The sequence below is a fragment of the Dendrobium catenatum genome, unplaced genomic scaffold, assembly GCF_001605985.2.
Source record: "Dendrobium catenatum unplaced genomic scaffold, ASM160598v2 fragScaff_scaffold_434, whole genome shotgun sequence".
In the NCBI taxonomy this organism is placed as follows: Eukaryota; Viridiplantae; Streptophyta; class Magnoliopsida; order Asparagales; family Orchidaceae; genus Dendrobium; species Dendrobium catenatum.
In genome coordinates, this window is record NW_021318896.1 from 8323 (window position 1) to 22031 (window position 13709).

General features: G+C 34.9%; 1 protein-coding gene across 4 annotated transcripts in view; it reads left to right on the forward strand.

Annotated features, from left to right (window-relative positions):
- Window positions 1-1241: 1241 nt before the first annotated feature.
- LOC110104521 (bifunctional aspartokinase/homoserine dehydrogenase 1) overlaps window positions 1242-13709 on the forward strand; it is a gene marked incomplete at its 5' end in the record, with an annotated part of 25061 nt that continues 12593 nt past the window's right edge. For 3 of the 4 annotated variants that reach the window (XM_020833672.2, XM_028694273.1, XM_028694272.1), the window contains 2 exon segments: window positions 1242-1329; window positions 1422-1514. In XM_020833672.2, the coding sequence (XP_020689331.1) occupies window positions 1242-1329; window positions 1422-1514 (181 nt within the window). 4 annotated transcript variants of the gene reach the window in all.

The window sequence follows — 13709 nt, forward strand, 5'->3', positions numbered from 1 at the left end:
GATTTAGCTAGTCTTTTGTTGTGCTTTTGCAAATACTCACCAAAAGGGTTATGAATGCATATTTGCTGCCCTTTTGATGAGTATTTGCAAAAAACGTAACAAAAAGGCAGATAAAGCGCAACAAATCTTGACGGTTCTTGCCGTCCGGTCTCCGCACAGAATAATTTCCGAACCCATGTAGTTAGGTTCAACTCAACGACTTATCCCGTTTCATTAAATTAAGCAAGTTAATGCCCTGAGAAATTCTTTTTATAATAAGAAAAATCCAATCTAATTAGACAGGAGATTCTGTAATAAAGTACAAGTAGAACTAGTTGTGAAGTAGACCAAATAGGTTATATATGACATCAAGTATCTATCCGTACTCACCTACACCAATGCTTAGTCAAAATAAATTGGAACCACTATTTCGGCAGTAAGTCGGACACTCGACCACTCCATCAAGCAGCCATATGACTTTCAAGCAAGTCATCCCAGGAATGACCAAAGTGGATATTCTGAAACCATTTCTAATGAGTCAACTAAGTGAACCAATGCTGACTAGAAATTCACACCAACTGATTCAGCTCCATGGCCTGACCAACTACCTTGCTAAAAATTAGGGATGATAAGGGTTGATAGAGGGCACGTGCCACCCAAAATAAATTCAATGATGCTTCCACGTCACACAAACAGGACACACATCCTACATATAACCTTGAATGTTGCAGATAGCATCAGCGCATACATAAGATGTGATCCCTAATTGGGGCAAGTTTTCTAAAAGATCGAAGATCCAGTCTGTGAACCCATATTTGTGTTGACAAGTATCTCGTGGAAGGTACTTGTCATACATGCATAATGCGACTTGAAAGTTTAAAAAGGGCAAAATTAGGTTGAGCTCTTCTTTGCTAAGGAGTCTAGCTTAGGTGGAATATAAGTAAGAAATGTAGCACTTAGAGGTGAATTATGATGGAGTTTGATACTTGAATTGGCTATGTAGCAAGCAACGAAGCTAAGCAGCTTAAAGAAATACACAATCTTCCCTCTCTTTTTCCTTCCTCTGCTTGCCCATTCTTGAATAAGTCGGTTTCACTAGTTGTTTCCTCTAATCTATTCCATATGTAGCTTTAAATCTGGATGTCACAATAAGATTCATGATTTTTTATTGATTCATCAGTTTTCTTTTAGTATTTATCTTATTTTTGAAAGAAACTATTACTTGGTGTAGATTCCTAACCTTCATGCTTCTCTCTTTCTAGGTTGGAGCCGGTCTTCCTGTAATTGCTTCTATTACTCGTGTGCTTTCATCAGGAGATCCAATTTATCGTATTATTGGGAGCTTGAGTGGTACTTATATATTATTGTTGCAATTTTTTCAGCTAAAATGCTTTTATGGCATATTCAAGGCAATACAACTTTTTCTTGCATGCAAAATTTAGGTACTCTGGGTTATGTGATGAGTGAATTGGAGGATGGAAAAGTGTTTAGCTTTGTTGTTAAAGAAGCTAAACGTCTAGGATATACAGAACCAGGTTTGATTCCATTATCTTTCTAACATATTGTGGGTACGTGAGTTATAAGCTGTCAGAATTCTGTATGTGAAGTTTAATGTTCTTTTATTAATAGCTTTGAGTTTAATTCTAAGATCTCAAAGGTAGGTGTGAATTTAGTTAATCATATAATTTATACTCTTCATTTCCATGAACTCTTGTAGGGGATTGATTATATTTCTAATGAGTAAATAATCAAATTGGTTTCCAAACTATGATGTCTTCCTTTTGACTTTAGACTTCTCTTTACCAATTTGACCCACCCCTTAACTTATCAATGTAAAATTTTGATAAGTTAAGGGGTCATATTGAAGAATAAGAAACTGCTGGAAGTAAATTTGAGAACCAATTGATTTTTTTTTTCCTTTTTTTTTTTTAATTTGAAGATCTGACTTGTTTTGTAGTTCAAGAACGACAAGGTCATATCCTAGCGTAAAAACTCAAGTATGATTTGGCAGCAATTCTTCAATTTTAAGCAGTATAAAACATGGGCATGGGACATAGACGAGATAGTGCATACATTGATTTGAGCAATCTTTGGAAATATGGGAGAGCATGCCTATGAATCATACATATATACTATTTATCTTTTCATATAGATCCACTTAAATGTCACACCTTTGGTAGATTAGACATTACTCAGAGATTTCACCCTCATTTTGTGCAGACTTTATGATCTGAGTTCTGATTTCACATGGGTGCAAGTCCCTATGGTTAATTGCATCTTCTAATAACAAGAGAGAACTTTTGAGTAAGGCTAATCATTAAATAGGTCGCAATAGTTACTTAACGTATAATAACAACAATTTTAGGATTTGAATTTCTTTCGAATTTTGGAATTTATGACTTGAAATTTATCACCATATACTCAAAGTAGGCGATGGAACAATGATGATGGGCCCGATCAAGATGCCATGGTTCTGTCATCCCGTGCTGTTATGATCCCTAGTCTACTTAGTCAGAGGAGATAGTCGACCCAACCTGACAGAAAGTACCTTGTCAGCAATCATGGGTTGCGTCATCCAAGGGCACCTTATAGACCTGGGTTGGATGTTTGTCTAAGAGGTTGAATTTAAGTCAACCTTAGCTAACAGAAGGTTTTATATCATATCATGTGCACCTTATAAGTCATTATTTAAGGGTCTTTTAACCATTAGGGAACATGTGGGCTTTGGCCATGACCGTAATATAGTGGTACAATTTTTGCAGCAAAATCACCCGTTCAGAGAGCACATGCCACGTCCCTGCTGGTGAGAAATCAATTGAGAAAGAATTGTAGTAATATATTTTATAAGAAGAGCTGAAGTTATTTTTCAATTCATCTTCCTCGCCAAAATATTACAAAGTGTGAATGAATTTTAATTTTAAGTTTTTTGGTAATTAGTGTCATTGGTGAGCATACGGGCTCTGGCCATGACCGTAATATAGTGGTGCAATTTTTGCAGCAAAATCACCCGTTCAGAGGGCACATGCCACGTCCCTGCTGGTGAGAAATCAATTGAGAAAGAATTCTAGTAATATATTTTATAAGAAGAGCTGAAGTTATTTTTCAATTCATCTTCCTTGCCAAAATATTACAAAATGTGAATGAATTTTAATTTTAAGTTTTTTGGTAATAAATTTTTAAAGATTTAGACTTTTAGTAGGATTTAAGTTTAGGTATTGAATGAATGATTTTAAAGTTTTGAGTTGAATTAATGATTGTAAAGTTTTGATGGTTTTTTTAATATTAAATAGCTCTTTCTGGTTAAAATTCCCAATCAACACGGCTATCATCGAAGAATTTAAGCATTTTTAGAAAATCCGTGAATCATTCTTAGATCTCGTATTTAGGAGCTTGATATAAAGATCGGAGCACATGCGGAATATATTTTAGCATATAGATAGATTGGAGGACATGCGGAACATACTCTAAAATTGTTGCGATTATACGTAGGTAATTATTGCAACCTATTTAATGACTAGTCTTAATCAAAAGTTCTCTCTCATTATTAGGAAGGGTAATTAACTATAAGGGCTTACATATATGGGAAACCAAAACTCAGATCATAAAGTCCTCGCAAAATGAGGGTGAAATCTTTTGGGCATTGTCTTATCTAAAATCTGATATGCTTTCTGAAAATTTGCCCTGGAAACTATACTTGTTAAAACTCTTCCCGTCAACACTGGGTACAGAAGGTGATATACAACATGGGACATAATGAAGGGATTAATCTCGATTATTGAGATGAACTAGATTTATTGTATTCGACTGAGATAATGCACATAAAAATAAAACTTCCTATCATATGAATCATTTCAAAATTTAGAAATTCATGCAATAATTAATAAAGGCAAAGCTATCTGCATGTATGGTATTTTGGAAACTAAATAATAATAAAATAATTAGTATACCATAAATTTTCTTATAAACTAAATATGAAGTTGTAAGGAAAGAAAATTATAGAAATAATTTGAGAAAAACCTGTCTTGTGGGAGAAAGATGATGTGGATAGCATAATGCTGAGCAAAACAAGAGAGGAGATGGTGGAAGGGCTCAAAATTGTTGAAGGAATGAACGAAAAGGGTGAAGGTACATTCTGTGACTTTTGTTTGAAGAAGGGAGAAGGCAGGGGGAAGCTTTTCTATTAGCGGGTATGAAGGAGAGAATCAAAGAGGCAAGTAGCAAGATTTGATGCCTTAACCAATTGTGGTCTTCTTAAATTGCTACTCGAGGCAGTGAGATTCACGAAAATTCTGTGTTAATTGATGGTTGGAGACATGAGATCAAGTGATCCACATGAACGAGAGGGATAAATGTGATCGGATTTGATGATGGGACGGTCTAGTTTAATTTATTACAATAATATCTAAAATAGTATCATATATCCAAAAAAGAAAATATCTGTAAAATCCTACAACAACAACATCAAGCCTTTATCCCACTACGCGGGGTCGGCTACATGAATCCTTTTTCTCCATTGTGTCATATTAAAAGTCAAATTCTCATTTAAATCTAATAAAGAAAGGTCATTCCTAATATTTTCTAACCAAGTCTTTTTAGGTCTACTTTTCCACGCACTCTCTCAATATCAGTATTTGCTTAATATTCCTAGGTTTAAAACAAGGTTACCAAATGATAATTGATTATGAGCTCTAGTAAGAACATCTTCAATTTGAAGCTTTGTTGGAGTATAATTAACTTGGATGATTTCTTATTCAAAATTCTCCTTGATAAGTTGTCTATTAGTTTCAACATCTTTAATCCTATCATGTGCATTTGATTCTTAGCAGTGTTAATAGAGGATTGATTGTCACACCTCATTATTATAAGCTCGAATGCTCGATAGTAGAAATATGTAAATCTTCGTGAAGGAGTTTAAGACACATTCCTTTACTAATATCAAGAGTTGGGGCTCTGATTTCTGCCTTAGCACTACTACATGCAAGTGCAGACTATTTTTTGCTCCTCCACTAACTAAAGTTTTCCATATAAATGAGCATAATTCAATGTCGAATTACACTTTATTACAGATCTAGCCCAATCAACATTAGTGAAGATTTTTGAGTTAGTCCCCTTTGTAAAGGAAGTGCCTTTGTTAGGTGTGCTTTTAAGATGCCTTGGTATCATGTATACAAGATCTAGCCATTTAGGTGCTCCTTTATGAGGTCATTCATAAGTTGACTAATAACACTAACAAGAAAGTAAATATCACATCTAATTTGTGGCATGTAAATAAGTTTTCCTACTAGTCGTAGATATCTTCCTTTGTCTACTAAGATAGAATCTTTCGTAGCCCTGCATTGTTTAATAAATCCATTAGGATGTTTAAAGGTTTTCTCCTAGGCATAATATTTTTTTAGTAAGTCCAAGGTGTATTTTTGTTGTGAGATGGACATCATATTGCTTAATCTTGTTATTTTTATGCTCATGAAATATTTTAATAAATCATACTTTTTTATTTCAAATTCTTTTGCTGAGCCACCCTTTATCCTATTCATTTATTTTTCATGATTTCTTGTTAAGATAATATCATGAACATATATAATCATGGTATAAAATTTAATTTTAAATTATTTTTTGATAAATTAGAACACAATGGAGAAAAAAGATTCATGTACCTGACTCCACATGGTGGGATAAATGCTTTTTATTGTTGTTGTTTTTATAAATAAAGTGTGTTTATATTATCCTTGAGAATGTTCATGCATTTTAACCACTATGATGAATTTGTTTAATGAAGCTTTTGGTGATTATTTAAAGTCATGTGGGGATTTCTTTGTTCTAATAACCTTCTATATTACCCTAGCTCTCAAATCCTCAATGAATTGTTATAGACTTCATGTTCTAAATCCCCATTCACAAAGATTCTTACATCTTGTTGATGGAGTGGCTAATCTAAATTAATAGTAAGATAGAAATGTGGGATTAAAAATTTTGAGTTTTTGGAGCTCCAGCCTCTCCATGTATATTTGGAAAGAGTTTTAACATATTAAGTTTCAGAAAAAAATTTTGGAAAGCAGATTAGATAGAGATAAGACACTACTAAGAGATTTTGCCCTTTTATATGAGGACTCTAAGAGATTGAGTTTTGGTTTTCTATAAGTGCAAGCCCCCTATAGTTAATTGCTCCTCCTATTAAGAGAGATAACTTTCAATTTAGATTAGTCATTAGATATGCATTTAGTACCTTACGCAATAGTAGTAGCAGTTTTAGAATTTAAAATTAAAATTTAACTCATTTTCATTTAAAAGTGTATGGTGGGGGGGAATGATGACAAACCGATTCAATGTCTTATAGTTCCATCATCTAGGATTATCATGATCCCTAGTCTACTTAGTCAGAGGATGTAATCGACCCAACTTGATCGAATGATCCTTGTCATTAGCAGTCGTGGATTGCTTCGTATAAGGGTATCTTATAGACTTGAGACGAGTGTTTGTCTAAGGGATAAATTTTATTTCAACTTTAGTTAATAGAGGGCTTTGTGCTCTATGGATTATATTGTATGATTAATTACTCAAGTGTATTAACTATTGCGGTACATATGGGCTTTAGATGTGACCATAATATAATGAAGTCGTTGAGCCAAACCACCATATTAGAGGACCATGGTCATAATCATTTACCACGTGGAGCCATTCGACCAAGCCACGGGCTCTTTGTGGAGCCACTGGGCCAATCTATCTATGAGTTTAATAGAGCCCTTGGGCCAAGACATCGGTTTGAAGATACATGCCACATCTTTACTAGTAGGAAATTATTTAAGAATAAATCTTAGCGATATTTTCGATTGGACAATTAGTCTTTGTGAGCTGAAGTTATTCTTGAATTCATCACTCTCAACAAACAATTACGGAGGTGGATGAGTTTTTCTTTTAAGGTAGAAGTGATTAATTTCATTTTAAACATTTAAAATTTGATAGATATTCAATTTTAAAAATTTTAATAGATTTTAATGACCGACCTCTCCGGTTAAGATATGCATTCAACGCGGTCATCATCAGGATGACATAAAGGGCACTTTAGCATGTTTTTAGTTTGCCGAGGTTTAGAGGTATTTAAAAGGTAGAGCCCCTTCGATTAAGATTAGTTTTCAACACTTTTAAAGTCCATATGTACCATATCTTAATGGGATGACATTTAAATCACTTTTAAAGTGTTTGTATTTTTTCTATGGTTCAGAGATATTTAGAATGGTAGAGTACTACCTTTTTTTATTAAAGGTCCCCTACTTATTCATTTGTGTTTGTTTAAAGTTGCAAAAGTTCTTTTTTAGTGTTCTCAATTTTGTTCTAGATGCATTTTAATTCATATTTATTGTATTTTTAATTGTGCGGGTTATTTTAATTGTTCTAAAATCTAAGTCCAATTATTATTCAAACAAAATTTCAGTAACCTCCCGGCATCTCTCTTATAGGAGAAATTTTGGAGAGCTAAGGTCCGCCCGCCATGCTTATGAGAAGTGGGACGATCAGTGTTTGGGACACCATGACCTAATGTCTTCTTCCCCATCATGCTTATCAAAAGCGTGTGAGGCCTTCATCATCTGCACAATTGAATTTCCCCACCACACTTATCAGAAGCGGACATGTACTTAAAATTACATATTTTTCCCGCCACATTAGAAAAATGCAATTGGGTACTTAGGTTTGCAGGTTTTCCTAGCCATACTGGAATAACGTGCACAAGTACTTAGATTAAAAGTTTCCCCACCATGCTGGAATAACATGATCAAGTACTTATTTTGGGAATTTTTTAAATTGTACATGCATGAGCGACGACAATGATGAGATGATGGAATAGTGAATGTAATGTTTTTTTAAATTTCCCCTTTTTGTTTTTATTTTTTTGAATTTTTTTGCTTCCCATTCTTCGTTTTTTTACTAATAATAATAAAAATAATAATAATAGAGAGGAAATGATTAGAGAGAGAACTCGAGGTAGAGTGAAGAGTGGGGTGAGACAGGTGGGGTAGAGGAGAGTGGGAAGGATGTAGATATGTAGGAGCAGCTGGTGTAGTCGGAGGTGGCTGCAATGGTTGAGATCGAGTGAGGTCGGGGCAAATTTAGGCTTGGTTTGGTGGCTGGGAATGGAAGAGAGGATGCTGACTGTAATAACCGATTTAGTTGGGCCGATTCAATCGAACTGGCCAACCTTTGCCACACGAATAGAACAATTGCAAAAAGGGGGAGGCGGACGGAGCGTAACTGCTCGTGTGCGAATAATCTCCAGACGGAGGCGTTTTTCGTTTCTAAACAAAGGAATACATTCGTAAAGGAAGAAGAACAACTGCTTATGCAAAAAATTTTAGTTTCATCCATTCCTATAAAAGAAAACGCAGAAGAGAAGTTTCTTTTGAGAGAGGCAACTGAGAAGAGGAAATGAACTAATGGCAAAGAAGAGATTGAAAACAAAAAGAAAGAGATTTGAAAAGAAAGATGAAAGAATTCGAGAATTTTTATTCCGGAAGTGGAGTAAAGAGATTCAATAAATGTAAGCATCATTTCAATGGTTCAATAGAGATGGAAGGAAATTGTAAGGAAGGAAGAGAAAACTGTTGTGAGTTCTCAATACAAGATGAAGATTGAAAGAGGAACTAAAGTGGGTATTATAAAATTTTCTCTTTATATTATTTTTTATTTTTATTTTGCAAGAAGCGTGTTATATAATTGTTTTAAGGCTAATAAATTATGTTGGAAATTATTATATATGAAACAAACAAATGTATATGCAAGTGTATGAAATGTAAAAGAAAAGGCACATTGAATGTCTACCTATAAAATAAAAGAGAGTAAAATTAGAAAGCAATTATATATATATGATACTTATGTATTTAGATGGTAATAAATGAAAAATAAATGGGAAAAGGGAAATTGATAAGCATGCAAAATTTACAGGAGATCATCCCCTGGTACTGGTTGGGTAGCAACGTACCTGTGCACGTAAAAAGGAAAAAGTTTTGGAAAGGAAAAAGGAATTGAAAATGGATGTACATTTGATACATTTAGATGATGCTCATGTACTAATTAAATGGAAAAATAATACATATTAAAGTATTATAAATGTTTTATAGAAATATGATATGATATGTATAAATAAATGAAATGAAGTGAAGAAAACAAATTTATATCAAATGCTACATGAATAGACGTATATTAAAAGTTATATGTATTGTACTTTATACATGTTATTGTTATAGTAGAGACCCACTGAGTTTATATAATAAACTCAATCTATTAAATTAATGTTTAAGGAAAATCTTTAGAATTAGAAATGGCCAGAAGGGAATTGTTTGTTTATAGAAGACGACGCCATAATGAAAAAAGGTAAATCGTCTGATGTAAATTTTAGGTTTTTTTTTTCAAAAGTAAAATGAATAGATTTTTGGACTATTTGTATAATAGTAGCTCTCCAGTTGAAATGAGAAAGTTGTATGTTGTATTGCTTATGTACTGATTAAATTATATCGTTCGAATTTTAGTTCCCGCCTCGTTAAGTCAATGCATCCGGGCCAGATCGTGACGCTGACGAGCAAGAAAGGCTTTGGGAGGAGATGATGGGAGGAGATTTTGGTTGTGGGATATGCGAGCTGTAAGCTAACAACTAGGGGAAAATGATGGACTTGTTAGTTAAAAGGAAAGGTGTGTTAAATTGAGTGAATAGGGAGAGGGAATAGGCAGTTGTGAGACAACAGTAGGCTAAAGGGGAAGAACATGTGGTCGACTCTAGATAGGGCTTGTTGGTCAGTTGTGAGGTTGAGGAGTTGAGGCTAGTTGAGGAGTGCGAGACGGGGTGTGAGGAGTTTAAACTAAAGTGCAATCGCAGTCAAGGTTTAAAATTGCGTAAATAAGCCTTGAGGTGGTTTTCGTCCGTGAGGCGAGGCGTAAGCCTCGAGGTGGTCTAAGGTGTAAGCCTCACGGACGCAGAATTGCGTAAATGAGAATTTAATGATTTTAGCATGTAAATAATAGCAAGATTCTATCATATAATAAAAAACATCTAAATGACAAGTGGAATTAGTGGTAATTAAGAAAAGCGATGCAATAAAAGCATGTTCCAAAGTACAAAATCATAAAATTATAGTCTATCAGAACTCTCAAAATACAATTAAGAAGAAACATATAAAATCCAATCATATCCCATCACTAAATGGGTCTTCAAGGGAATCTTCTTCTTCAATTGTATCTATGAATCATATCTTCATCATCTTTAATATGACTCACTTTTCTCTTCACTGTTCAATAAGAATGATAATTAATTCATTATCATGTTAATTGCTCACTTGATATAAATATAATGAAATAGCATATAAGAAGTTGTGAAATACCTTTACTTGATTGTTGTGCTACAGAGCTAGTGGATGTGTGTGGTGTGGTACTAGTGGATATGCCCACTTGATCTGCTTCGCCCCTCAAGACATCCACACTTAGATCCTTTAGCTGTAAGTCTGATAATGGAAAATCTGTTTCATCATCTATGAACCACTCATTATCAGATGACACACCATTTCACACCAACAGGTCCTCATCATCCTTCAACCCCTTATTCCTCAACCTCCTATCTCTTAACCTCTTGTTGTGCATAATATATACAAAGGAGTTCATTCTGAGTGTTGATAGCCGATTTCTTCTCTTTGTTTGCATTTGACTATATATACTCCAGTTTTGCTCACACCCAGAAGAAGAACAAGTGAGGCCCAAAACTCTTATAGCAAAACTCTGTAACTCAGGGGTGGAATCACCAAATTGGCACCATTCAACTGTATTCAAGAAGAAAAATGATAATCAGAACTTAATAAAGTGCCTTACATTTACCAAAATAAGTATACCTAGAGATCATTTGGCAATAATTGATTTTGCTACATGCAGACCGAAAAAACCCTCTTTATTTCGAAATATAACAAATTGTAAATCTGCAAGCTCCCTATCTGTCTACTCCGGTATTAGTCGTTCCATGCAATAATATAGACCAAGCTTCACCTCTGGGTTTGAAGATTTCCTCTCTGAATATTGAAATTGAGGATTGAAATAATATGCCGCTACATGTAGATGATGGTGTAACTGTACCTCCCACCGAGCATCAATGATATTCCAAATCTCTCTATAACTTGCCTCCTCTCCTCCCAAATTGTGTGCAATCAACTCCTTGGCCTCATCCATAACATTATAAATAAAACCCATGGCTGGTTTCTTCTCGGCATCCACTAAACTTAAAACTTGCACCAAGGGTCTCGTGCTCAATATGGCATAGGTCACAGTAGCCCAAAATTTATTATTTAGAATTATTTTTCTTATTTCCTTCCCCTCATTTTTCTTCCCCCACGCAGAGTTAAGCCATTCTGTTGATGTAAACATTGCTTCCAGAGGTTGTCTCACATCCAACAGGCTCTGTAGTGTCAAATAAGATGTGGCAAACCTTTAGATTTATAGTGCACAAATGTAAGAACATACATTAGGAATTGATAATGATTTGCAGTGCACAAATGTAAGAAGATACCTAGTGGTTGCAGGGCGAATGATTTCCTTCTTTGAAAACTTTCTCATTAAGGCTAAGACCCATATTTGAGGCGTACGCCTCAAAGGAAATTGCGCACTAACGCTTGTGAGGCGCGCCTCACTCCACCTAAGGCGTACGCCTCATGATGCCTGAGAATTGCGTCGGCTTTGAGGCTATTTTGAAGCAAATTGCGCAAAGGCTCGCCTCGAGGCTCGCCTCGAGGCGCGCCTCAGATTGCGCAATTTTAAACTATGATCGCAGTCAATGAGGGAGTGAGGAATTAGGAGTGGTAAATTTGGGGTTGTATCACATGAGGTTGAGGGAGATGCAGGCGATTGTTGGAGGAAGAGTAGGAGATGGCAGCAGCCTGTTGCAGGCTTGTATGGGGTTCGAATAAGGAGAGGGAGGAGTTGGGCTGCTTAGTGGTTTTGAGGTTTTCGGCCTTGGGAGATTCGATCAAGGCAGTTAGGATGGGCGCAGGAGGAGATGGGTAGCTGGGTTCAGTTAGGTGAGAGGAGAGCAGGAGATGAGATCAAAAATTAGAGAGCAAGGAATGGGGCATTCAGAGGCTTGGAAGAAGTGGTGTTCATTGAGTGAGAGTTGGGTAGGTGGGAGAAAACAAAAGAGCTTAGAGAAATGAGTGGGGAAAATTAGAAGATATATACTTTTTAATTATCTTCCCTTGATGGCACTCGATGGGATAGATAGAAGGGCATGGACTATGACACTGAATTTTGTAGGATTGGGAAGCAAATTTGATCAGAAGATAAGAAATAGGATATGACTTTTAATAAAAATGATTTTATATTATATTTGTATATATAAAGAAATTTAATAGAGAGGGAATACGGAGGATCTACCTATGATATTTATTAATTTAGAGAAAGCATATGATAAAATTCCAAGAGAAGTGCTATGGAGAGTTCTAGAAAAAAGAGAGTTAATAATGCTTATATTCAAGTCATTAAGGATATTTATGCAGGAGCTGTAACTCGTGTTCAAACACAAGGTGGTTTGACCAAGTATTTTTCTATTTCAATTGGATTACATCAAGGATCATCCTTAAAGCCATATCTTTTTGCTTTAGTCATGGATGTTCTCACTAGACATATGCAAGTTGTTGTACCCTAGTGTATACTTTTTGCTTATGATATTCTTTTTGTTGATAAGACTAGAGAGGGAATTGAATATAAACTTGAATTATGGAGGTCAACCTTAGAGTCTAAATGTTTTCATTTGAGTAGATCTAAAATTGAATATATGAAGTGTAATTTTTGTAATAATAGATTTAGTGAGGGGATTGTGACTATGGGTGATCAAGTCATTAATAAGAATACAAGTTTTCGATATCTATGGTCTATTATTCAGAGTGATGGTGAAATAGATGTGGATATATTCGTAGAATTCAAATTGGATTGTTGAAGTGGAGGAATGTATTAGACTTGTTCTGTGAAAAAAAATTCCCCCTCAAACTTAAGGGAAAATTCTATAAGATGATGGTTAGACGTGCAATGCTTTATGGTGCTGAATGTTGGCCATTAAAAGAGAAGCATATTATTAAGTGTTGTAGAGAGGATGCTCAGGTGGATGAGTGACTTTACTCTTAGAGACAGGATACGAAATGAGCATAGACGTGAAAAGGTTGGAGGAGCTCCAGTGGAAGATAAGATTAGAGATAGTTGTCTTAGATGGTTTGGCCACATAAAACGACAACTTTTCGATGACTCGATTAGGAAAGTAGATGTATTAGAAAATATTATCATTTTCCAAGAGATTTGAGGGTCAATTTGAGGCATCCGCTAATGTCATTTGATATTCAAGGTTTCTCTAAGATAATGGATCATCAAGGTTGGTGGAATATGTTCTTACTATTATTGTGTAGAGATATGATGCAAGCACGAATAGATTTGAAGCAGTGGAGTTAATGGAATGAAGCCTATGTTTGCTGTAAGTAGAGAGTCCAACAAAGAAGTTTCTATGAGTGAAGGTTTGTCTGTGTCTATTAGTAATATTTCACTGTGCAGATATAATGGGAGTAGGCATTCTGATAAATGTTATTGTTATACATGTCAATATTTACATTGTGGCCAATCTGGCACAAGCTGGCCTAATGACACCAAACATAATAACAACATAATTTTGAATAGCTTCTAGCATTCTTTTTTATTCAAATGCCACTTTCTTTTTTTTTTTTTTT